The sequence below is a fragment of the Centruroides sculpturatus genome, unplaced genomic scaffold, assembly GCF_000671375.1.
Source record: "Centruroides sculpturatus isolate CEXI.00-Female unplaced genomic scaffold, Cexi_2.0 scaffold1161, whole genome shotgun sequence".
NCBI classification, from domain to species: Eukaryota; Metazoa; Arthropoda; class Arachnida; order Scorpiones; family Buthidae; genus Centruroides; species Centruroides sculpturatus.
Window position 1 is genome coordinate 53,874 of NW_019385327.1, and position 27,839 is coordinate 81,712.

The 27,839-nt window shown below is 35.6% G+C and overlaps 4 protein-coding genes across 4 annotated transcripts in view; all 4 read left to right on the forward strand.

Annotated features, from left to right (window-relative positions):
• The window catches only part of LOC111637698, a gene marked incomplete at its 5' end in the record, with an annotated part of 154,134 nt that overhangs the window by 31,354 nt on the left and 94,941 nt on the right, over positions 1 to 27,839 (forward strand). Inside the window, 4 exons of the mRNA XM_023383267.1 lie at positions 9,123 to 9,875; positions 12,365 to 12,451; positions 12,533 to 12,771; positions 19,899 to 19,994. Of these exons, the coding sequence (XP_023239035.1) occupies positions 9,123 to 9,875; positions 12,365 to 12,451; positions 12,533 to 12,771; positions 19,899 to 19,994 (1,175 nt within the window). The remainder of the gene's footprint in view (positions 1 to 9,122; positions 9,876 to 12,364; positions 12,452 to 12,532; positions 12,772 to 19,898; positions 19,995 to 27,839) is intronic.
• Positions 13,988 to 15,572, forward strand: LOC111637693. Its single transcript, XM_023383264.1, has one exon. The coding sequence runs from the start codon at positions 14,648 to 14,650 to the stop codon at positions 15,443 to 15,445; it is 798 nt and encodes a 265-aa protein (XP_023239032.1). The 5' UTR covers positions 13,988 to 14,647; the 3' UTR covers positions 15,446 to 15,572.
• On the forward strand, positions 17,038 to 18,590 carry LOC111637695. The gene has a single exon (XM_023383266.1). The coding sequence runs from the start codon at positions 17,938 to 17,940 to the stop codon at positions 18,571 to 18,573; it is 636 nt and encodes a 211-aa protein (XP_023239034.1). The 5' UTR covers positions 17,038 to 17,937; the 3' UTR covers positions 18,574 to 18,590.
• LOC111637694 lies at positions 21,441 to 23,576 on the forward strand. The gene has a single exon (XM_023383265.1). The coding sequence runs from the start codon at positions 22,640 to 22,642 to the stop codon at positions 23,435 to 23,437; it is 798 nt and encodes a 265-aa protein (XP_023239033.1). The 5' UTR covers positions 21,441 to 22,639; the 3' UTR covers positions 23,438 to 23,576.

Sequence of the window (27,839 nt, forward strand, 5' to 3'; positions counted from 1 at the left end):
TTTCATTAATTAAAAGAAGACCTCTTTAATTTGTCTTTTTTTCCACCTTTTTTCTTATTGCTTACAGCTGTAAGACAAAGTATTTTTTATTTATTTTGACTTTTCAAAATCAGATAGTAAACATGAAAATGGAGGGTGTCACATTAAAACTGTGAATATGCACTTTACATAAAATCTTCTTTTAATTTTTTTTCTTTTTCTTTTGTTGTTTTATTATTTTTAAAAGTTTCAGTATTAGAATTACATGATATGAAACTCATGAACTTTTCAATAATTTTAATTTTTGGCTCTATTCCAAGCATTGAATTGCTGAATTTGTTTGACTTTTTAAAACTGTTCTTTTAAAATTTTTTTTTATTAAATAATATGAAATTTGGTCACAAAAAATATTCTTGTTGCTTTCTGAGATTTATCTTCTTTAAGAAATTTTTCTGATTTAAAATTTTATTGTAAGTAGTCATAATAAAATGTCTGATGTCTCAGTTTCTATTGCATCATAAATATTCATTATACTGTAATATATTCTTAATTAAATATGCTCAAAAAACCAAAAAAATCTACAGTTTATAACCTTAACTTTTACTTTCTAAATAAAAATGAATGTTTTTGGTTGTTTTAAAACAACCATCTTCATACATTCTTAAATTTTTGAAATGTCAGTTAAAACGAATTAATAACAAGGCTAAATATATCATTTAAGACAATATTAATTCTTTAAGTTCACTTTTTATTGTTGCAGTTTTCAATATATTATAAATTTTGTTTTTGAGATATTTAAAATTTGCAAAATAATCTACTTTTACTAAAATGCTTTTATATTATGAAAATAATATAAAAAATATTATACAAATATGAAGAAACTGAAATTACATGATACAGTGAAATGTTGAAAATCTGGACATCAAAAATTCAAATGTTAAAAATCTAGATTCAGCTATTAAAAAAATGAATATTAACCTTTTCAATGGTAATTTCATTGTAAAACATTCATTCAGAATTTGTAATTTTTAATTTTGAAATTATGATTGGTGTGTTTTTTGTTTAAATATGGTGATTCTGTAAATTATATTTTGAATCTTTCTAAGTATTCTTACATTTCTTGTGAAATACTGGCTTGAACTTAGAATACCTAAACTTGAATTACAGTGTATTGAGTTTACATTGCTTAAAATGCTAATTTATGCATATATTTGGAAATCCAGTACTGCTGTATAATTAATTAATACTGAAAGGATTAGAAAATAGCAAATTAATAATTTTTTAATATTTTTTTTTTTATTTGTCTCACACACACACCTTTGTTATTTTACCTCATGTGATAAGTGCATTTATTATCATCATCAATAATGTAATATATTTGTTTATAATCTCAACAGTTGAAGCAGGATTTCATTTAGGAGTGGAAAATTATTTTTATAATAAATGTAGAAACAGTTTTAAAACTCATTCATTCTACAATGAATAATTTTTTTTTATTACTGTAGAACAAAAGAATATCACTTATTAAATTTCTATTATAATGCAAAATAATGTATAAATAATATAAAATTGAATAAATATGTTAATCATTAGAAGAATATTGAATCAATCAATTTCTTTCTTTGTAAATGTGGTTCCATATATTCAGTATTTTCCAAATACCAAGCTAACAGTTGTCCAATATTAAGTAGTGTGGATGATTTACTCGTGTCTAATATTCCGTATTCACCATTTCCAGTATACTGTATTGTGCTGAATTGTGCCATTAAGTGGCAGTATTTGCCAATTGCTGAATAGGCAATTATTTGGCAATTGGCAAATAGCAAATGTGTGGAGCCACCATAAAACAAAAAATGCTACCACAATAAATATTCTTTTAATTGAAATTCAGAAATTTTAATAAAAAATTTAGAAAAAACCAAACATTTATTAAAATAAATAAATAGAAGTAACATAAAATATTGTTATATTTATTATATTTGTTTGCATGTCTTCAGGTGTCTTTTATTCCTTGAATGATAGAAATTTCTACTTTCTCTTCTATGTTGGTAACCAATTTCATTTAGGTCACTCACACCTCAGGCATTGTAGTTAGTTGTGTTTTTGTTTTAGTTAAATAAAGATTGTTTTGTTCGGTAAGTGTTTTGTGCTTTGTGTTCATTATATATAGCATTTATCTAACATTCTCATTATCTCATCAGGAATCGATACGTAACAAAACTAAATATAATCATTATTTTTAAATATTAACTTAGGCTTCATTGTTTACTAAATGTAAGAATAATTTATTTATATGCAGAAAGCTTTTGTAAAATTTCATTTTATTTTAGTAAATTAAAAAAAAATAACAAAACAAAAATTAAATTTTCAAATATATTAAAATTTTATCTTTTAATCAATAAATTATTTATTTACATTTTTAATGCTTACATGCATTGATGTGCTTTATAACATAATTAAAGTTGTAATAAAAATTTAAAAAATGCAAAACACTGCTCTATTAGAGCAAACTTACATAAAAGTGCCAAATATTTTTAGTCTGTGGTTTCTCATTTTCAGTAGATCACAATCTAAAAATAAAGCATCTTAATAAAGAAGAATAATGATACATCCCAGCACACAGCAACACAATACATCTTTGTAATGCTGCATAATCACACAAAGTCCTACTGTAATGATAGGTTATCATTATACAAGATTATCAAGATTATCATTAAACAATTAATTTAAGCAATTAATTTAAGTTGGTAGTTGAGAATATGTAAACAAACGTCTGCCAATATGCAAACATTAACTTGCTAAGTGTTCATACATATTTTGTATAAAGTGGAAAAATGTTAGTTTCAGCATTGTTAATACTGGCTTTTTTCTTAAAGTTTATATATATAAATTATTATAAGATAACAAATATCTAAAGTATTGATATTTTGTTATTCATTAAAATATTAATTTTAGCAGTGCTGGTTTTACCATTAGGAAAAGTAGGAGCACCTGCCCTTGCTTCAAAAAAAATGGACAAGGAATAAGGGATATAGGACTGTTATTTGTAAAATTAATTTGCTAGTTTATTTATAATCTTGTTTTTCTTTGTTTTACAATTTTTAAGGAAATTATTTATTTTAAACATAAAATTAATATTTAAATATAATATTTTTTCTACTAAATTGTTTAAACATTGCTAGATAATTTTATCAGAATAAATACATATAAAAAAAGTGGCAGTTAATGAGCGGTTATATTCTGAAAATGAAATATTTTTCATGCTTCTCTTTCATCATCTTGTGTGTGAACTAATTGAGGGACTTAATGGAAAAAGCCTCTCAATTAACCTGAAAAATTACATAGAAATGAGTTATTAACAAATTTGGATTTATGCACCATTGAGCTGTCTTAAACTCTAAAAAACTTTAACAGTTCAGTTGCATTTTTTTTTCGGTTGTACACCCACATTATACATTTAAATAATATATTCTAACATGGAATGCTCAGAAGAACAGTTAGTTAATTCAAATTTTAATTCCACTGCAGACTAATTAGATGTGCCTATCCACAATCAATGTAATTTAGATCATGAAGATATTATTTGTAGTTTATAATAAAAAGATCATGAAGATATATCAAAAAGGACTTGTCATGCATAAAAAATCCATTTGTCTTTTTTAAAGTTAATGCATTGTCCTTGAATTGTACTTTGATGCTAGGCTGATTTAAGGCTTGAATGTATTTTATGTTTAATTCTCATCTGATCGTGTAGAAGAAGATTTAACTTTGTAAATTTTTCAAGATTGAAATATTATATTTTAACAAATTTTATGAAATTAAAACAGCAGTTTACACTANACACTTGTCTTTTTCTTTTACTCATGACCCCTCGTGTAAGGCTTTGCGACCCCCTGGGGGTCGCGACCCACAGGTTGAAAAACACTGATCTATTGTATTGTTTGCTTAACAGAGATTTTGGGTAATAGTAATTTAATATAGGAAGGGAAATTTTGTCTGTTGCTTGTGGAAGACAATCCCACTTAATGAAAATAAAAATATGGTATATCAAGTCTTTTATTTTTATTCACTGAATACAAGTGTTCACTGTATTTGATTTTGATTTTATTAAATGTGATATTATTGTAAAATAGCTTCTCTTAATAATTTTTTAATTTTTTATATATTTCATTATTATACATATGTTATGTATTGTGCATATTTTTGTTCTAATATGGTTAAAGTAACAAAATATAGTAAATATTTATCATATTGGAAATCAATTAATCTAAAATACTGAAATACCTACACAGTTATAAATATTGTAATAATCTCTTGAAATTAGGAGATGTCTTCTTATAATAGATATTACATTCTGGACCCTAAATTTAATTAGTGTAATTTATCATTAAAAGCTATGATTTACTTATATTCATCACCTTTTTTTCCACAATTTTTCATCGCAGCAGTTTTCTGAATCAAGAAAACATTGTAAAAAATTCCCACTGAAGAATAATTGATGTCCAAACTCAGAAAAAAAAAGGCAAACCAGGTCACTATATGTTATTTTGTGTTAAGACAATGTTAAATATGTAGGTTCTAGAAAACTATTAATTAGAATTTTTCTTTAACTGCAATTCTAACTTTTTTCTGAGGTAAAAAATTACTTCACTTGATTTAGAAAATAAAGTATAAGTTGTTATAAAATAATGTATAAAAACAAATCAGGCAATGTTCCAGGACAAAGTAGCCAATAGGTCAAGAACCTGTTATGAATAGACTTAAGAGCTAGTCTTGACGATAAAATTAATGCTATCAGTTACTTGAAGTAGTAATCAAATGTTTGGCAATATACAGTTGTCTCTTATTAAATATAGAGTATGCATTCATAAAATATCACAGTATACAAACTTGAATTTGGCAAGGTATCAAGTTTATAAAAAAAAATAAAATTGGTGAATCAAATTAACTGGTGATGATAGGTATTGGAAAAAAAAAAACAAAAATTATAATTATTCTTTCTAGCTTATTATTTTATATAACATTTTTATTTGAATGATTTTGGATCAAGTATCTTTTCAATATCTATTTTAAAGAAAATTGTATTATTGCAGTTTCAGCTCTGAATAAATATATCAATAAAATATTTTCGGAATAATTTTAACATAAAACTTGAAAATAGTTTTAGCAACTAATTTTATAAACTTAATTTTTGTGATAATTTGATTTTGATGTATAAAAAATTATAAGAATAAATTATGCAGTTGACCGTTTATTCTCATTTTTAATAAAATAGAACTGAAAGTGATAATTTTTAATTAATATTTAGTTTAAAATTATTTGGATGAACAATCCAATGCTTGGCAAATTCTCCTTCACAATAATAGGAAGAGCTGCTACAAGCCAGTCATCCTTGTGACAACTTTTCTGCCACCTCTTGTTTAAAACTCCTAAAATCAAAAGGGTTGATGAGCCTACTTTCATGGTCTGTATTCATACTGAAAATAAAGATCTAGCCAGCTTTTACCCTTTTGCTCTACACAAGGTTTCAGTTTTCATTGAGCTCACCTTAGGACATAGGCTTTTTACCTTTTGACAGATATATCAATTAAACTCCCTGCCTGACTTTTTAAAATTATTTTTTATATTAATTTGAATATTTATAACTTATTTTTTACTAAAAATGAATGAATTGATTCCCTTATAAATGAAATGATTCTTCACATTTTTTCCTCAATAACAAAACTGTTTTATACTCATATCACATAAATATAGACAGTCTTTCATTTTCAGATGTAATATGTCCCAGAAAATGTGTGAGAAAGTCAAAACTTGAACAATGGAGTTGCATGTTATAAAGGCATTCCATTCCCAGAGGGCTGAAAAGAAAAATTATATTACTATTATTATAATTTCTAGCTTACTAAGAGATTCTTATTGAGCTAGGAAAGTTGGTTTTTTTATAGTGAATCAATTTTTTACAATGTATAAAATGTTATTTGACATGCTAAAAATATAGGTTAAACAGAAAACAAACAATAATAATTAATTTTTCAAATGCTTTTGATGTTACAAAAATCATAACTGGTAACAAGCACTACTTCAAACTAACTCTGAATTTTTGCTTGCCAGCTGAAAATGTACAAAAGTCTATATTTGGCATACAAGAATGATTTAAGAGTATGAAAGCATTATGTACAAAACAGCAAGTTGTCTGAAAGTCAAGGACTGTCTGTATTATGAAATGAAAATTTAAATATTAATTTTTAAATTAAAAAATTATATAAATTATAAATATAGAGAGCTATACATCATCCAAAGCCAAATATTATTGGGCTAGAAACGGCTATAATACTAATAATTAGCAGTATTATAGCCGTTTCTAGCCCGATAATATTCGGCTTTGGATGATGTATAGCTTTAAACATATCGGGTGTAGTAAGGATGTTTGATTAATATAGAAAGCTTTTAATTGAAGAAGTCTTATCATTTTTTTCAATAATTTATCATAAAAAATATGAAAAAACTACATATTAAATGAATAAGCTGCTGATGTACAATATAAACTTAGCAGGTTTATAGAGAATAATAAATTCCAAAATGAATATATATATATATATGTGTGTGTGTGTGTGTGGGGGTTAGATGAGTAACATTCCTAAGCTGTTAAGAAAATAAATGAGGGATTGCAGGGGGGGAGATGAGGGAGAACACAAGAGGGAGACAGGTAAGGGGAGGCAACAGTTGAGTTGGTGACCATGCAAAGAGGATTAAAGATGTTACGGATGCCAAAACATTATCATTCTATCCATAATTTGAAGATAACTACAGACGCTGGAAGATTATTGTTACTTCTATTGACATTTCTATATTTCTATCACTATTCCTGCATACATATACCAGTATACTGTATATATATAAACTCAGTTTTAGATTTTGATTATTATAAAGAATATTCTACTATATTCTATTAAAGAACAATTTTTATAACAACACATAAAAGTTCAGATTTTAATTATTTTGATGGAATTTATTATTCTGTAAATTAGCCACATTATATTCTATTATTTGGCTAAAATACCAGGAATTTATAGTTCCAATTTTTATGAAATTCTCATATATTAATTTTATAAGTAGGATATTAATTTTTAGATCCTTAGAGGAGAGTATAATAAAAGAATATAAATATAATATTTTTTGAACAGGCACTCTTCTGCCCTCTTGGAATAGGCATCATGAAAGAACATTTTCATTAATTAAAAGAAGACCTCTTTAATTTGTCTTTTTTTCCACCTTTTTTCTTATTGCTTACAGCTGTAAGACAAAGTATTTTTTATTTATTTTGACTTTTCAAAATCAGATAGTAAACATGAAAATGGAGGGTGTCACATTAAAACTGTGAATATGCACTTTACATAAAATCTTCTTTTAATTTTTTTTCTTTTTCTTTTGTTGTTTTATTATTTTTAAAAGTTTCAGTATTAGAATTACATGATATGAAACTCATGAACTTTTCAATAATTTTAATTTTTGGCTCTATTCCAAGCATTGAATTGCTGAATTTGTTTGACTTTTTAAAACTGTTCTTTTAAAATTTTTTTTTATTAAATAATATGAAATTTGGTCACAAAAAATATTCTTGTTGCTTTCTGAGATTTATCTTCTTTAAGAAATTTTTCTGATTTAAAATTTTATTGTAAGTAGTCATAATAAAATGTCTGATGTCTCAGTTTCTATTGCATCATAAATATTCATTATACTGTAATATATTCTTAATTAAATATGCTCAAAAAACCAAAAAAATCTACAGTTTATAACCTTAACTTTTACTTTCTAAATAAAAATGAATGTTTTTGGTTGTTTTAAAACAACCATCTTCATACATTCTTAAATTTTTGAAATGTCAGTTAAAACGAATTAATAACAAGGCTAAATATATCATTTAAGACAATATTAATTCTTTAAGTTCACTTTTTATTGTTGCAGTTTTCAATATATTATAAATTTTGTTTTAGAGATATTTAAAATTTGCAAAATAATCTACTTTTACTAAAATGCTTTTATATTATGAAAATAATATAAAAAATATTATACAAATATGAAGAAACTGAAATTACATGATACAGTGAAATGTTGAAAATCTGGACATCAAAAATTCAAATGTTAAAAATCTAGATTCAGCTATTAAAAAAATGAATATTAACCTTTTCAATGGTAATTTCATTGTAAAACATTCATTCAGAATTTGTAATTTTTAATTTTGAAATTATGATTGGTGTGTTTTTTGTTTAAATATGGTGATTCTGTAAATTATATTTTGAATCTTTCTAAGTATTCTTACATTTCTTGTGAAATACTGGCTTGAACTTAGAATACCTAAACTTGAATTACAGTGTATTGAGTTTACATTGCTTAAAATGCTAATTTATGCATATATTTGGAAATCCAGTACTGCTGTATAATTAATTAATACTGAAAGGATTAGAAAATAGCAAATTAATAATTTTTTAATATTTTTTTTTTTATTTGTCTCACACACACACCTTTGTTATTTTACCTCATGTGATAAGTGCATTTATTATCATCATCAATAATGTAATATATTTGTTTATAATCTCAACAGTTGAAGCAGGATTTCATTTAGGAGTGGAAAATTATTTTTATAATAAATGTAGAAACAGTTTTAAAACTCATTCATTCTACATTGAATAATTTTTTTTTATTACTGTAGAACAAAAGAATATCACTTATTAAATTTCTATTATAATGCAAAATAATGTATAAATAATATAAAATTGAATAAATATGTTAATCATTAGAAGAATATTGAATCAATCAATTTCTTTCTTTGTAAATGTGGTTCCATATATTCAGTATTTTCCAAATACCAAGCTAACAGTTGTCCAATATTAAGTAGTGTGGATGATTTACTCGTGTCTAATATTCCGTATTCACCATTTCCAGTATACTGTATTGTGCTGAATTGTGCCATTAAGTGGCAGTATTTGCCAATTGCTGAATAGGCAATTATTTGGCAATTGGCAAATAGCAAATGTGTGGAGCCACCATAAAACAAAAAATGCTACCACAATAAATATTCTTTTAATTGAAATTCAGAAATTTTAATAAAAAATTTAGAAAAAACCAAACATTTATTNTGGAAGTCCATGAGATCAGATGTAACCAAGTGGACGCGCGCTTGTCTCCAGTGCCAACGCTCCAAGGTGCACAGGCATACTCGATCAAAACCAGGCACCTTTCTCATTCCCAGTTCCCGTTTCGAGCACGTGCATATAGATATAGTGGGTCCACTTCCCCCGTTGCAAGGCTTTAGATACATCGTTACATGTATCGATAGGTACTCCAGGTGGCTGGAGTGCATTCCGGTCACCGATATCTCAGCAGAATCGATGGCAAAAGTTTTTTATGCAAATTGGATATGCCGCTTTGGTGTTCCGCTCAGATTGACCTCGGACCAAGGACGACAATTTGAGTCCGACCTTTTCCACGTTTTATCAACAACCCTGGGCATCAAGCAGATTTGCACAACCCCGTACCATCCAGCGGCGAATGGAATGGTGGAACGGCTCCACCGCACACTTAAGGCAGCCCTACGTTGCCATGGAGGAGACGATTGGGCAAATGTACTCCCAACGGTCCTCCTTGGCCTTCGAACAGCATTCAAAGAAGACATACAGGCCGCCACTGCCGAAATGATTTACGGTGAAAACCTTAGGTTGCAGGGCGAATTTTTTACTCCAAGCAGGTACAACCCCAACCCAGCAAACTTCGTCGGGCATCTTAAAACCACCATGGAAAAGTTACGCCCAACACCCACCAGGCAACCAAACAGGACAACTTGTTTTGTACACGAAGAACTGAACTTGTGCCAACAGGTATTTGTGCGCAACGACACGGTAAGGAACTCGTTACAACCAGTCTATTTGGGTCCTTTTCGTGTTATATCAAGAGATGACAAGGTTTTCACCATCGAACAGGGCAGCCGAAAGATAGCAATAAACATAGACCGGTTAAAACCGGCATTTATCGAGGCAAGCACAGATACAAAGTCCGGAGGACCGCACCTAACTTCCGAACAGCCGAAGACAGCTGCTAAGACGACAACAGGAGCGATGACGCCGGACGACAGACGAGCGCCGGTTGCAACCAGATCCGGTCGACGGGTCCGATTCAACCCGCGATATTTATGACGGGTTAACCGTAATGATATTTGTAAACATATAACGGTAAACTTCTCGTTGTCACTGGTGGGGGAGTGTGTGGCGGCCGCATAATTGTAACTAGCGCTACATCTGGAAATCCAGGTGGCGCTGGCACAACGCATATATAAGCGTGTGCAGGCCGTCCGCCATACTTCCTTCCTGACTTGTCAGCTACTATCATGTACACATGGATTCCAATCAACCGGCCGTTAGGTAGACGAGACTTCTTTGTATATAGTGTAAATAAAGTAAATAGGAGATATATGACTACGGTCTCTATTCATATATTCAGCGAACACAATCAAGTGGTGTGACGAACGCCACACTTGTGTTGTACACATGGGCTCTTTTAATTAAAGCCCCAAATGCGGACACTTTGTATCNATATTTATTATATTTGTTTGCATGTCTTCAGGTGTCTTTTATTCCTTGAATGATAGAAATTTCTACTTTCTCTTCTATGTTGGTAACCAATTTCATTTAGGTCACTCACACCTCAGGCATTGTAGTTAGTTGTGTTTTTGTTTTAGTTAAATAAAGATTGTTTTGTTCGGTAAGTGTTTTGTGCTTTGTGTTCATTATATATAGCATTTATCTAACATTCTCATTATCTCATCAGGAATCGATACGTAACAAAACTAAATATAATCATTATTTTTAAATATTAACTTAGGCTTCATTGTTTACTAAATGTAAGAATAATTTATTTATATGCAGAAAGCTTTTGTAAAATTTCATTTTATTTTAGTAAATTAAAAAAAAATAACAAAACAAAAATTAAATTTTCAAATATATTAAAATTTTATCTTTTAATCAATAAATTATTTATTTACATTTTTAATGCTTACATGCATTGATGTGCTTTATAACATAATTAAAGTTGTAATAAAAATTTAAAAAATGCAAAACACTGCTCTATTAGAGCAAACTTACATAAAAGTGCCAAATATTTTTAGTCTGTGGTTTCTCATTTTCAGTAGATCACAATCTAAAAATAAAGCATCTTAATAAAGAAGAATAATGATACATCCCAGCACACAGCAACACAATACATCTTTGTAATGCTGCATAATCACACAAAGTCCTACTGTAATGATAGGTTATCATTATACAAGATTATCAAGATTATCATTAAACAATTAATTTAAGCAATTAATTTAAGTTGGTAGTTGAGAATATGTAAACAAACGTCTGCCAATATGCAAACATTAACTTGCTAAGTGTTCATACATATTTTGTATAAAGTGGAAAAATGTTAGTTTCAGCATTGTTAATACTGGCTTTTTTCTTAAAGTTTATATATATAAATTATTATAAGATAACAAATATCTAAAGTATTGATATTTTGTTATTCATTAAAATATTAATTTTAGCAGTGCTGGTTTTACCATTAGGAAAAGTAGGAGCACCTGCCCTTGCTTCAAAAAAAATGGACAAGGAATAAGGGATATAGGACTGTTATTTGTAAAATTAATTTGCTAGTTTATTTATAATCTTGTTTTTCTTTGTTTTACAATTTTTAAGGAAATTATTTATTTTAAACATAAAATTAATATTTAAATATAATATTTTTTCTACTAAATTGTTTAAACATTGCTAGATAATTTTATCAGAATAAATACATATAAAAAAAGTGGTAGTTAATGAGCGGTTATATTCTGAAAATGAAATATTTTTCATGCTTCTCTTTCATCATCTTGTGTGTGAACTAATTGAGGGACTTAATGGAAAAAGCCTCTCAATTAACCTGAAAAATTACATTGAAATGAGTTATTAACAAATTTGGATTTATGCACCATTGAGCTGTCTTCTAAAAAACTTTAACAGTTCAGTTGCATTTTTTTTTTCGGTTGTACACCCACATTATACATTTAAATAATATATTCTAAAATGGAATGCTCAGAAGAACAGTTAGTTAATTCAAATTTAAATTCCACTGCAGACTAATTAGATGTGCCTATCCACAATCAATGTAATTTAGATCATGAAGATATTATTTGTAGTTTATAATAAAAAGATCATGAAGATATATCAAAAAGGACTTGTCATGCATAAAAAATCCATTTGTCTTTTTTAAAGTTAATGCATTGTCCTTGAATTGTACTTTGATGCTAGGCTGATTTAAGGCTTGAATGTATTTTATGTTTAATTCTCATCTGATCGTGTAGAAGAAGATTTAACTTTGTAAATTTTTCAAGATTGAAATATTATATTTTAACAAATTTTATGAAATTAAAACAGCAGTTTACACTAATAGATTGTATTATAATGTAAATATATACATTGTAAGTCTGAATTTCTTATATTTGACATAAAGAAACAATCTAGAATATAATTCTATATTTTTACAGACAATTAGAATACAACTAATTTTGGAAAATGATGTAAATCCTGGCCTGGATAAACTGAAAGAAGATTTCAGCAAACCTTTACCTAATGCTACAGTACATGATTATCTACAAGACGCTCTCAAAAATATGAGGAAAAATGTAAGCACAGGAATTACCAAAGTAGTCGACATCAACAAAAATATTGATAAATTGGATTTACAACCAATACCCGACAATATTAAAATGATTGAAATTATAAGGTAAATTTTAATGTTAATTAATAATTTAATTAATTGTAACTGAATATAAAAACACCTTACCACTGGGGTATTTAAATTTTCTTTGCTAACATTTTTCGGTTCTATTTATGAGCCCTCATTAGGTAAATTATGTTCAAATTCAGAACAACGTCAAACATTTCTTTTCAACTTTCAAGTGAAATTAACAAGAATATACAGGGTGTTTCACAGCCTCTCCACAGTGTTTTTTGAATGACTTTTTTGAAAATTTAAATTTTTTAACGAAATTTTCAGCAACGATAGAAGATGAAAAAGAAAATTAATGCAAGATATTTTCAAAATGTCTGCCCACTGTTGAGATACAGTAGTGCAGTCTCTCTTGGAAATTAGCAATCACATTACTACAGGTCTGATCTGAGATGCCCTTCATGATGCTCTTGATGCTTTCTCTCATCTAACTGAGGGTGGTAGGGTTATTCTTAAACACCTGATCCTTCGTGTATCCACAAAGAAAGAAGTCTAGTGGACTCAAATCAGAGCTGTAAGGTGGCTAGGCGAGGCCACTTGTGAAAAATCAAATGTTTTGAAGCAACGTGCTTTTGTGATAGAAGCAATTCCTTTTTTGCTCAAAGTGCCACCTACAAAAAATTGAGGCTGAAAACTACGTGATTCAAAAGTTATTCAAAAAAAACTTTGTGGAGAGCCTGTGAAACACCCTGTATTTAATGACTTTTTAACTTTAAAATCCTAGTTTATCTCCCAAAAAAATTAATACAATACTATTTAAGATTGACAACTGTCTAATATTGTTGTTCATGTTACTTAGAGTTATTACTTGTCCCATGTCCTTTTTTAATACATATCTCAATGTTGTTGGAAATTGCTCTAAATCCCTGGCATTAATGCATTCATTTCTAAGTTTATGTTTAAAAATTTTAATTTTTTTCTTTATTCATGGCTGTAGATGGCGAGTGTACTTCCTTAATGATTTTAGATTCCTCCCACAGTACTGAAGTTCCTTGTACATTTGCAATTGCTGCCAAGGCCATGTTTTCTTTCTCTTTCTTTACATTATATTCGTGATCTTTAACTTTGGTTCTTAAATTCCTCTTAGTTACTCCAACATACGCCATTTTTAGGTTAAGCTCTTCATTAATTATCGAGATCCTGTATACTTCTGCTTTATTTTCTTCTGGGGGTTGATCCTTGTCATTTTGCAGTATATGATATAAATTAGGAACTCTGTTATATATCATTGTTTGGAAAGCTCCTCCATTATATGCTTGATATCTTTTTGGTATGTGAACTTTGTACGAACCATCTCATTCATTTTCATTTTAGTGGTAGTGATCTTGTTATGATAATTAACCAGACTTATAAACCATATGTTTGAATATTCCAGTTCCTTAGCTATCCCCCTAATTCTTTCTAATTCTGCCTCCTTATCCACTATACTTGTTGTGGCGGCTGCATAATTGTAACTAGCGCTACATCTGGAAATCCAGGTGGCGCTGGCGCGACGCATATATAAGCGTATGCAGGCCGTCTGCCATACTTCCTTCCCGACTTGTCAGCTACTATCATGTACACGTGGATTCCAATCAACCGGCCGTTAGGTAGACGAGACTTCTTTGTATATAGTGTAAATAAAGTAAATAGGAGATATATGACTACGGTCTCTATTCATATATTCAGCGAACACAATCAAGTGGTGTGACGAACGCCACATTGGTGACCCGAACGTGATTTCTCGTTCCGAAGCTAATCCAACTACATCGGCTGCTTTTCATCGAAGTTCGGAAAACTAACAGGGCCAGAGACATTCATCAGCATTCAGGACAAGCAAGTAATAATTATTTTTTATTTTTACGGTTTTTTCACACGTGCTGGAGGACAAATGTCGAACGACAATAACGGAAGCATGGCAACCTACGTGCCAGAAATCGCTCGGGTGGCGGTACGAGCCCCACCGTTCTGGAAGGCTAACCCGACCCTTTGGTTCGCACAAATAGAAGCCCAGTTCGCAAACGCCAATATAACAGCCGACGAAACAAAATTCAACCATGTTATTGCGGCCATGGAGAGCGAAATCCTCGCCCAAGTGAGCGACATAGTCGTCCAACCTCCGAACAAAGAGAAATACCTCACGCTCAAACGCCGATTAATTGACCAGTTCGCGGATTCTGAACAACAGCGGCTACGATTATTGCTTCAAGGCATTGAGCTAGGGGATCAACGCCCGTCTCAATTACTACGGAAGATGCGAGAGTTAGCCACAAATAGAATTTCAGACGACGTGCTAAAGACACTTTGGCTCCAGCGCTTGCCAACAGCCGCTCAACAAATACTAGCGGTAAGTGGCGAAGATCTAACAAAAGTTGCCGAATTGGCCGATAAAATTTGCGAAGTCACCGCACCAATGGGCCAGATTCAGGCCGTGTCACCGCCGCCGGCCGAGAACCACGTGGACGCGATCGCCCAGTTGAAGGAACAGATATCACAATTGTCCCTCCAGATCCAACAAATTACGGAGTCAAAACCCTACCGACGTAGCAGGCATCGCAGCCGCCGTTTTTCGTCTCCCCATCGAAACAGAAGCACATCAGAGGGAAGGCAGGTCTGCTGGTACCACCGGAAGTTCGGAGACAAAGCAAACAAGTGCACGTCCCCCTGCCAATTCCAGTCGGGAAACTGATCGGGCCGTCGCTCGACGACACGGGCGACGGCCAGTCTAGGGGACATAGGCTCTTCTTGCATGACAGGGCCACGTCGACGCGTTTTCTGATAGATACAGGAGCGGACATTTCTGTAGTCCCCCCAACTCCGGCCGAAGCAAGAAGAGAGCCAGACAGACTGCAACTCTTTGCAGCAAACGGTTCAAAGATCAAAACGTACGGACGGAGATTATTATCATTGGAATTGGGTCTGCGCCGGTCGTTTCAATGGCCGTTCGTAATAGCTGCAGTATCCAACCCAATAATTGGAGCGGATTTCTTAAGGAACTTTGGCCTTATTGTCGATATTCGACACAAAAGGCTTATAGATAACCAAACTAAACTTGCGAGCGCTGGAAAAGCCGTGACGGTGGCAACACCGACACTATCGCTCGTCGGAGACAACTCCTCCTTCCATCGTCTGCTCGCAGAGTTTCCTGAGCTGGTCACACCATCTACACCAGCCGAACCGCCCAAACATAGTGTAGTCCACTTCATTCAAACCCGGGGACCGCCAGTCGCAGGAAAGCCTCGCAGACTTCCGCCCGAAAAGCTCAACGCAGCAAGGAAGGAGTTCGAATATATGATGGCCCAAGGAATTTGCCGACCATCCAGCAGCCAGTGGGCTAGCCCGTTGCACCTAGTGCGAAAAAGCAACGGCGACTGGAGGCCCTGTGGAGACTATAGGAGGTTAAACGCAATAACAGTTCCCGACCGCTACCCCATACCCCATATACAAGACTGTGTGCAGCTGTTACGCGGCAAGTCCGTTTTCTCGACGCTCGATCTAGCGAGGGCTTACCACTAAATCCCAGTGAACCCGGAAGACGTCCCCAAAATGGCAGTGACCACCCCTTTCGGGTTGTTCGAGTTCCTATACATGGGCTTCGGCTTATGCAACGCTGCACAGACGTTCCAACGGTTTATTCACCAAGTCTTACGCGGGCTGGACTTTTGTGTGCCCTACTTCGACGACGTATTAGTGGCGTCGACCAGCGAAGCGGAACATTGGGAGCATCTCAAGACCGTCTTGGAACGCTTCAAAGAATACGGAGTACGGATCAACCTGTCCAAATGCATCCTTGGTCAATCTGAGGTAAGATTTTTAGGTTATCGCGTAACTCGGTCCCTTGCAAGATAGGGTTGCAGCAATAGGCCAGATACCCCAACCAAAAACAGTACGTGAATTGCGTAGGTTCCTGGCAATGCTGAATTTTTACCGGCGTTTCATTCCCCATGCGGCAAAATCCCAGGCGCCTCTCTGCGAATTCCTAAAAGGGGCAGCAAAGAACGATAACCGTGCAATTAATTCGGACGAAGACTCAAAAAAAGCATTCCAAGAGTGCAAAGATAAATTAGCGCGAGCAGCAACGCTAGTATATCCCGATTCCACGGCGCCGACAGCACTGATTGTTGACGCTTCTGACATCGCCGTAGGGGTGGTCTTGCAGCAAAAGCAGGACGAGTGGAAGCCTCTAGCCTTTTTTTCTCTCAAGCTAACTCCAGCGGAGCGTAAGTATAGTGCGTACGATAGGGAACTACTCGCGGCTTATATGGCAGTCTGGCACTTTAGGCACATGCTAGAGGGCCGTGCATTTACAATACACACGGACCACAAACCCTTGACCTATGCCTTTCTGCAGAAATCGGACAAGTGTTCACCCCGGCAGGTTAGGCAACTAAATTTTATCGCCCAGTTTACAACAGATATTCGACATATCAAGGGCAAAGAAAATATTGTAGCCGACACGCTGTCGCGTGTAGAAGCAATCACAAATCTGCCGATTAACTATCTGGAAATGGCTAGAGCCCAGGAGACAGACGACCAGCTGCAGGCGCTACTTAACAACCCCAACTCGACTGGGTTAGTGCTGAAGCTGCTGCCAATAGATGATTCGGCAGCCCAGCTGTATTGCGACGTGTCAGGAAACAAGGTCAGGCCGTTTGTTCCCAAGGAGTTTAGACGACAGGTCTTCGACTCTGTTCATGGTCTGGCACATCCTAGTATCCGCGCAACAGCGAAATTAGTAAGCGAGCGATACTGCTGGAAGTCCATGAGATCAGATGTAACCAAGTGGACGCGCGCTTGTCTCCAGTGCCAACGCTCCAAGGTGCACAGGCATACTCGCTCAAAACCAGGCACCTTTCTCATTCCCAGTTCCCGTTTCGAGCACGTGCATATAGATATAGTGGGTCCGCTTCCCCCGTCGCAAGGCTTTAGATACATCGTTACATGTATCGATAGGTACTCCAGGTGGCCGGAGTGCATTCCGGTCGCCGATATCTCGGCGGAATCGATTGCAAAAGTTTTTTACGCAAATTGGATATGCCGCTTTGGCGTTCCGCTCAGATTGACCTCGGACCAAGGACGTCAATTTGAGTCCGACCTTTTCCACGCTTTATCGACAACCCTGGGCATCAAACAGATCCGCACAACCCCATACCATCCAGCAGCGAATGGAATGGTGATGGAATGGTGGAACGGCTCCATCGCACACTTAAGGCAAGCCTACGTTGCCATGGAGGAGACGATTGGGCAAATGTACTCCCAACGGTCCTCCTTGGCCTTCGAACAGCATTCAAAGAAGACATACAGGCCGCCACTGCCGAAATGGTTTACGGTGAAAACCTTAGGTTGCCGGGCGAATTTTTTACTCCAAGCAGGTACAACCCCGACCCAGCAAACTTCGTCGGGCGTCTTAAAAGCACCATGGAAAAGTTACGCCCAACACCCACCAGGCAACCAAACAGGACAACTTGTTTCGTACACGAAGAACTGAACTCGTGCCAACAGGTATTTGTGCGCGACGACACGGTAAGGAACTCGTTACAACCAGTCTATTTGGGTCCTTTTCGTGTTATATCAAGAGATGACAAGGTTTTCACCATCGAACAGGGCAGCCGAAAGAGAGCAATAAACATAGACCGGTTAAAACCGGCATTTATCGAGGCAAGCACAGATACAAAGTCCGGAGGATCGCACCTAACTTCCGAACAGCTGAAGACAGCTGCTAAGACGACAACAGGAGCGATGATGCCGGACGACAGACGAGCGCCGGTTGCAACCAGATCCGGTCGACGGGTCCGATTCAACCCGCGATATTTATGACGGGTTAACCGTAATGATATTTGTAAACATATAACGGTAAACTTCTCGTTGTCACTGGTGGGGGAGTGTGTGGCGGCCGCATAATTGTAACTAGCGCTACATCTGGAAATCCAGGTGGCGCTGGCGCGATGCATATATAAGCGTGTGCAGGCCGTCCGCCATACTTCCTTCCTTACTTGTCAGCTACTATCATGTACACATGGATTCCAATCAACCGACCGTTAGGTAGACGAGACTTCTTTGTATATAGTGTAAATAAAGTAAATAGGAGATATATGACTACGGTCTCTATTCATATATTCAGCGAACACAATCAAGTGGTGTGACGAATGCCACACTTGTGTTGTACACATGGGCTCTTTTAATTAAAGCCCCAAATGCAGACACTTTGTATCATTCTGGGCCTGTATATATAGGGGGCTGAACGTTTAGTTTTATGTACACTTTTGTGCTTATTCATTCTGATCCTAAGGTGATATCAATATTTAGAAAGTACACATTACTTTTACTTTTCTGTTTAAGTTTTAGCTTCAATCTTTTGTTGTTGTCATTTACTACATCAATGAATTTGGAGATACCATTTTCCTTCCTCTATAAAATAAATGTGTCATCTATATATCTTCTATACATTAATGTCTTCTTCAAATTCTGAGATAACTTTGTTTTCTTTATTCTTTACCACTAGCTCGCATAAAAGGCCTGACATGGGACTACCCATTGATACTCCTTTACGTTGTTTAAAAATTCTGTTATTAAAGGAGAAAAATGAAGAGTTGCAGATTAGGTCTGCTATTTCTATAATGTCTTTATGTTTGCCTGGTTCTGGAACTTGTTGGTATAAAAAATTTGAAAGTACATCAAAACATGACTGGAGTTATTTGGAAACCTTAATTATTTAATTTTTGTTGTTGTTATGCAATGGGAAAAGTTTATTGGAATATTTTTATCACATATGACATATGGTTAACTAGTAGATCTTAATTTTTGTACTTATTACTCAACTAATAATCAAAAGTTATAATGAAGTGTGATAAGAATAAAACATATAAGCATGTATATGTACATGCATGATAGAATGCAAAAACAATACACAATCAAATCAAAAAAGTAACAAATTTATAAGAGTTTCACTTGTATTCAGACACATACATAAATATGTATACAGATATATTTACAAAAGTATCATTTATTAATATATATGAATGAATCATTTAAAGTTTTGTCTTAAATTATTTTAAATAAAAATATTTAAAAATTTGTAATAGAAATTGCTTATTATAAAATTAATTGTATATTTAATAAAATCTTATATAATTTTTAATTAGGTGGCCTGTCACTATTGCTGCTTTGTGTGTTCTAATTCTAGTCTGTGTTATTCTCCTTTGGGGTGTAATACGTCATTCCAGATGTTTGCTGATATTGTAAGTAGTGTTATCTTGATACACAAAAATTTATTTATTTTTTGGCAATATAATTAAGAAATTAGACAATTTTCAGATTTAAAATAATAATAATAATAGGAAAAGTTCAATTTTTGTTATATTTTGCAAATAAATATTTTCATTAACTGATTATTTTATTATACAGGTCTTCCAAAAATAATGCTACTATTTTAAATTACTGCAGTTATGTTAATTATTATCTGAGAAGTATACAACTTACACTAATCAACAGAGTAACTGCAAGTTTTATCTCCTAACTGCATTCAAATGTCTTGTTGTTTACCACCTCTAGGAAATGTCTTGAACAGAGAAAGTGTTTTCTGTTCTGCAGTTCACAAAGTCAGAATTATTCATCATTGTGCAACATGCAAACATGATTCACAGACAATTGCAAAGTAATTCACTATGTAAGACAAACATTCTTGTTGCATAATGATGACTGCAGAACACAGCATGCCTTCTTGTGTGTGAAATTGTATTTTTGTTTATGGCACTTCCTAGAGGGAGCAGACAAAAAGATGTTTGAATGCAGATGTGAGATGAAACTTGGATAGTTACTCTATTGATTGGTGTACAATACATACTTCTCATGTTATGATTAACATAATTAAAGTAATTTAAAATGGTAGAATTTTTTTTGGAAGACCCTGTATAATCGAATAATTACATTAATGATTCTTTGATAATTGTTTTTATGCATCTTATGGAATGTTTAAATGTAATACCTTTCTTTCCTCATATTTAAATTAATGAAGTTCCAGAACCAAACATAAAGATATTATAGAAATAGCAGACCTAAATTATATTCTTGTAAATTAATGAAAATATGAAATTTGCTTTTGTAAAGAATATCAAGAAATTCCACAAAATAATACTGATAAATGAGAAAAGTTAGATTTACTTTGGATAAAATAGAATATGAATTGATGCATTTTAGAGAGAAAAATTTAGGTTTTTTTTTAATAATAATAATAATAATAATAAAATATTTTTTATGGATCATGTAATATTNATTTTCAGCAACGATAGAAGATGAAAAAGAAAATTAATGCAAGATATTTTCAAAATGTCTGCCCACTGTTGAGATACAGTAGTGCAGTCTCTCTTGGAAATTAGCAATCACATTACTACAGGTCTGATCTGAGATGCCCTTCATGATGCTCTTGATGCTTTCTCTCATCTAACTGAGGGTGGTAGGGTTATTCTTAAACACCTGATCCTTCATGTATCCACAAAGAAAGAAGTCTAGTGGACTCAAATCAGAGCTGTAAGGTGGCTAGGCGAGGCCACTTACGGAAAAATCAAATGTTTTGAAGCAACGTGCTTTTGTGATAGAAGCAATTCCTTTTTTGCTCAAAGTGCCACCTACAAAAAATTGAGGCTGAAAACTACGTGATTCGAAAGTTATTCAAAAAAAACTTTGTGGAGAGCCTGTGAAACACCCTGTATTTAATGACTTTTTAACTTTAAAATCCTAGTTTATCTCCCAAAAAAATTAATACAATACTATTTAAGATTGACAACTGTCTAATATTGTTGTTCATGTTACTTAGAGTTATTACTTGTCCCATGTCCTTTTTTAATACATATCTCAATGTTGTTGGAAATTGCTCTAAATCCCTGGCATTAATGCATTCATTTCTAAGTTTATGTTTAAAAATTTTAATTTTTTTCTTTATTCATGGCTGTAGATGGCGAGTGTACTTCCTTAATGATTTTAGATTCCTCCCACAGTACTGAAGTTCCTTGTACATTTGCAATTGCTGCCAAGGCCATGTTTTCTTTCTCTTTCTTTACATTATATTCGTGTTCTTTAACTTTGGTTCTTAAATTCCTCTTAGTTACTCCAACATACGCCATTTTTAGGTTAAGCTCTTCATTAATTATCGAGATCCTGTATACTTCTGCTTTATTTTCTTCTGGGGGTTGATCCTTGTCATTTTGCAGTATATGATATAAATTAGGAACTCTGTTATATATCATTGTTTAGAAAGCTCCTCCATTATATGCCTGATATCTTTTTGGTATGTGAACTTTGTACGAACCATCTCATTCATTTTCATTTTAGTGGTAGTGATCTTGTTATGATAATTAACCAGACTTATAAACCATATGTTTGAATATTCCAGTTCCTTAGCTATCCCCCTAATTCTTTCTAATTCTGCCTCCTTATCCACTATACTTGTTGTGGCGGCTGCATAATTGTAACTAGCGCTACATATGGAAATCCAGGTGGCGCTGGCGCGACGCATATATAAGCGTATGCAGGCCGTCCGCCATACTTCCTTCCCGACTTGTCAGCTACTATCATGTACACGTGGATTCCAATCAACCGGCCGTTAGGTAGACGAGACTTCTTTGTATATAGTGTAAATAAAGTAAATAGGAGATATATGACTACGGTCTCTATTCATATATTCAGCGAACACAATCAAGTGGTGTGACGAACGCCACATTGGTGACCCGAACGTGATTTCTCGTTCCGAAGCTAATCCAACTACATCGGCTGCTTTTCATCGAAGTTCGGAAAACTAACAGGGCCAGAGACATTCATCAGCATTCAGGACAAGCAAGTAATAATTATTTTTTATTTTTATGGTTTTTTCACACGTGCTGGAGGACAAATGTCGAACGACAATAACGGAAGCATGGCAACCTACGTGCCAGAAATCGCTCGGGTGGTGGTACGAGCCCCACTGTTCTGGAAGGCTAACCCGACCCTTTGGTTCGCACAAATAGAAGCCCAGTTCGCAAACGCCAATATAACAGCCGACGAAACAAAATTCAACCATGTTATTGCGGCCATGGAGAGCGAAATCCTCGCCCAAGTGAGCGACATAGTCGTCCAACCTCCAAACAAAGAGAAATACCTCACGCTCAAACGCCGATTAATTGACCAGTTTGCGGATTCTGAACAACAGCGGCTACGATTATTGCTTCAAGGCATTGAGCTAGGGGACCAACGCCCGTCTCAATTACTACGGAAGATGCGAGAGTTAGCCACAAATAGAATTTCAGACGACATGCTAAAGACACTTTGGCTCCAGCGCTTGCCAACAGCCGCTCAACAAATACTAGCGGTAAGTGGCGAAGATCTAACAAAAGTTGCCAAATTGGCCGATAAAATTTGCGAAGTCACCACACCGATGGGCCAGATTCAGGCCGTGTCACCGCTGCCGGCCGAGAATCACGTGGACGCGATCGCCCAGTTGAAGGAACAGATATCACAATTGTCCCTCCAGATCCAACAAATCACGGAGTCAAAACCCTACCAACGTAGCAGGCATCGCAGCTGCCGTTTTTCGTCTCCCCATCGAAACAGAAGCACATCAGAGGGGAGGAAAGTTTGCTGGTACCACCGAAAGTTTGGAGACAAAGCAAACAAGTGCACGTCCCCCTGCCAATTCCAGTCGGGAAACTGATCGGGCCGTCGCTCGACGACACGGGCGACGGCCAATCTAGGGGACATAGGCTCTTCTTGCATGACAGGGCCACGTCAACGCGTTTTCTGATAGATACAGGAGCGGACATTTCTGTAGTCCCCCCAACTCCGGCCGAAGCAAGAAGAGAGCCAGACCGACTGCAACTCTTTGCAGCAAACGGCTCAAAGATCAAAACGTACGGACGGAGACTATTATCATTGGAATTGGGTCTGTGCCGGTCATTTCAATGGCCGTTCGTAATAGCTGCAGTATCCAACCTAATAATTGGAGCGGATTTCTTAAGGAACTTTGGCCTTATTGTCGATATTCGACACAAAAGGCTTATAGATAACCAAACTAAACTTGCAAGCGCTGGAAAAGCCGTGACGGTGGCAACACCGACACTATCACTCGTCGGAGACAACTCCTCCTTCCATCGTCTGCTCGCAGAGTTTCCTGAGCTGGTCACACCATCTACACCAGCAGAACCGCCCAAACATAGTGTAGTCCACTTCATTCAAACCCGGGGACCGCCGGTCGCAGGAAAGCCGCGCAGACTTCCTCCCGAAAAGCTCAACGCAGCAAGGAAGGAGTTCGAATATATGATGGCCCAAGGGATTTGCCGACCATCCAGCAGCCAGTGGGCTAGCCCGTTGCACCTAGTGCGAAAAAGCAACGGCGACTGGAGGCCCTGTGGCGACTATAGGAGGTTAAACGCAATAACAGTTCCCGACCGCTACCCCATACCCCACATACAAGACTGTGTGCAGCTGTTACGCGGCAAGTCCGTTTTCTCGACGCTCGATCTAGCGAGGGCGTACCACCAAATCCCAGTGAACCCGGAAGACGTCCCCAAAACGGCAGTGACCACCCCTTTCGGGTTGTTCGAGTTCCTATACATGGGCTTCGGCTTATGCAACGCTGCACAGACGTTCCAACGGTTTATTCACCAAGTCTTACGCGGGCTGGACTTTTGTGTGCCCTACTTCGACGACGTATTAGTGGCGTCGACCAGCGAAGCGGAACATTGGGAGCATCTCAAGACCGTCTTGGAACGCTTCAAAGAATACGGAGTACGGATCAACCCGTCCAAATGCATCCTTGGTCAATCTGAGGTAAGATTTTTAGGTTATCGCGTAACTCCCGCAGGCATCGGTCCCTTGCAAGATAGGGTTGCAGCAATAGGCCAGATACCCCAACCAAAAACAGTACGTGAATTGCGTAGGTTCCTGGCAATGCTGAATTTTTACCGGCGTTTTATTCCCCATGCGGCAAAATCCCAGGCGCCCCTCTGCGAATTCCTAAAAGGGGCAGCAAAGAACGATAACCGTGCAATTAATTGGGACGAGGACTCAAAAAAAGCATTCCAAGAGTGCAAAGATAAATTAGCGCGAGCAGCAACGCTAGTATATCCCGATTCCACGGCGCCGACAGCACTGATTGTTGACGCTTCTGACATCGCCGTAGGGGCGGTCTTGCAGCAAAAGCAGGACGAGTGGAAGCCTCTAGCCTTTTTTTCCCGCAAGCTAACACCAGCGGAGCGTAAGTATAGTGCGTACGATAGGGAACTACTCGCGGCTTATATGGCAGTCCGGCACTTTAGGCACATGCTAGAGGGCCGTGCATTTACAATACACACGGACCACAAACCCTTGACCTATGCCTTTCTGCAGAAATCGGACAAGTGTTCACCCCGGCAGGTTAGGCAACTAAATTTTATCGCCCAGTTTACAACAGATATTCGACATATCAAGGGCAAAGAAAATATTGTAGCCGACACGCTGTCGCGTGTAGAAGCAATCACAAATCTGCCGATTAACTATCTGGAAATGGCTAGAGCCCAGGAGACAGACGACCAGCTGCAGGCGCTACTTAACAACCCCAACTCGACTGGGTTAGTGCTGAAGCTGCTGCCAATAGATGATTCGGCAGCCCAGCTGTATTGCGACGTGTCAGGAAACAAGGTCAGGCCGTTTGTTCCCAAGGAGTTTAGACGACAGGTCTTCGACTCTGTTCATGGTCTGGCACATCCTAGTATCCGCGCAACAGCGAAATTAGTAAGCGAGCGATACTGCTGGAAGTCCATGAGATCAGATGTAACCAAGTGGACGCGCGCTTGTCTCCAGTGCCAACGCTCCAAGGTGCACAGGCATACTCGCTCAAAACCAGGCACCTTTCTCATTCCCAGTTCCCGTTTCGAGCACGTGCATATAGATATAGTGGGTCCGCTTCCCCCCGTCGCAAGGCTTTAGATACATCGTTACATGTATCGATAGGTACTCCAGGTGGCCGGAGTGCATTCCGGTCGCCGATATCTCGGCGGAATCGATTGCAAAAGTTTTTTACGCAAATTGGATATGCCGCTTTGGCGTTCCGCTCAGATTGACCTCGGACCAAGGACGTCAATTTGAGTCCGACCTTTTCCACGCTTTATCGACAACCCTGGGCATCAAACAGATCCGCACAACCCCGTACCATCCAGCGGCGAATGGAATGGTGGAACGGCTCCACCGCACACTTAAGGCAGCCCTACGTTGCCATGGAGGAGACGATTGGGCAAATGTACTCCCAACGGTCCTCCTTGGCCTTCGAACAGCATTCAAAGAAGACATACAGGCCGCCACTGCCGAAATGGTTTACGGTGAAAACCTTAGGTTGCCGGGCGAATTTTTTACTCCAAGCAGGTACAACCCCGACCCAGCAAACTTCGTCGGGCGTCTTAAAAGCACCATGGAAAAGTTACGCCCAACACCCACCAGGCAACCAAACAGGACAACTTGTTTTGTACACGAAGAACTGAACTCGTGCCAACAGGTATTTGTGCGCGACGACACGGTAAGGAACTCGTTACAACCAGTCTATTTGGGTCCTTTTCGTGTTATATCAAGAGATGACAAGGTTTTCACCATCGAACAGGGCAGCCGAAAGAGAGCAATAAACATAGACCGGTTAAAACCGGCATTTATCGAGGCAAGCACAGATACAAAGTCCGGAGGATCGCACCTAACTTCCGAACAGCTGAAGACAGCTGCTAAGACGACAACAGGAGCGATGATGCCGGACGACAGACGAGCGCCGGTTGCAACCAGATCCGGTCGACGGGTCCGATTCAACCCGCGATATTTATGACGGGTTAACCGTAATGATATTTGTAAACATATAACGGTAAACTTCTCGTTGTCACTGGTGGGGGAGTGTGTGGCGGCCGCATAATTGTAACTAGCGCTACATCTGGAAATCCAGGTGGCGCTGGCGCGATGCATATATAAGCGTGTGCAGGCCGTCCGCCATACTTCCTTCCTTACTTGTCAGCTACTATCATGTACACATGGATTCCAATCAACCGACCGTTAGGTAGACGAGACTTCTTTGTATATAGTGTAAATAAAGTAAATAGGAGATATATGACTACGGTCTCTATTCATATATTCAGCGAACACAATCAAGTGGTGTGACGAATGCCACACTTGTGTTGTACACATGGGCTCTTTTAATTAAAGCCCCAAATGCAGACACTTTGTATCATTCTGGGCCTGTATATATAGGGGGCTGAACGTTTAGTTTTATGTACACTTTTGTGCTTATTCATTCTGATCCTAAGGTGATATCAATATTTAGAAAGTACACATTACTTTTACTTTTCTGTTTAAGTTTTAGCTTCAATCTTTTGTTGTTGTCATTTACTACATCAATGAATTTGGAGATACCATTTTCCTTCCTCTATAAAATAAATGTGTCATCTATATATCTTCTATACATTAATGTCTTCTTCAAATTCTGAGATAACTTTGTTTTCTTTATTCTTTACCACTAGCTCGCATAAAAGGCCTGACATGGGACTACCCATTGATACTCCTTTACGTTGTTTAAAAATTCTGTTATTAAAGGAGAAAAATGAAGAGTTGCAGATTAGGTCTGCTATTTCTATAATGTCTTTATGTTTGCCTGGTTCTGGAACTTGTTGGTATAAAAAATTTGAAAGTACATCAAAACATGACTGGAGTTATTTGGAAACCTTAATTATTTAATTTTTGTTGTTGTTATGCAATGGGAAAAGTTTATTGGAATATTTTTATCACATATGACATATGGTTAACTAGTAGATCTTAATTTTTGTACTTATTACTCAACTAATAATCAAAAGTTATAATGAAGTGTGATAAGAATAAAACATATAAGCATGTATATGTACATGCATGATAGAATGCAAAAACAATACACAATCAAATCAAAAAAGTAACAAATTTATAAGAGTTTCACTTGTATTCAGACACATACATAAATATGTATACAGATATATTTACAAAAGTATCATTTATTAATATATATGAATGAATCATTTAAAGTTTTGTCTTAAATTATTTTAAATAAAAATATTTAAAAATTTGTAATAGAAATTGCT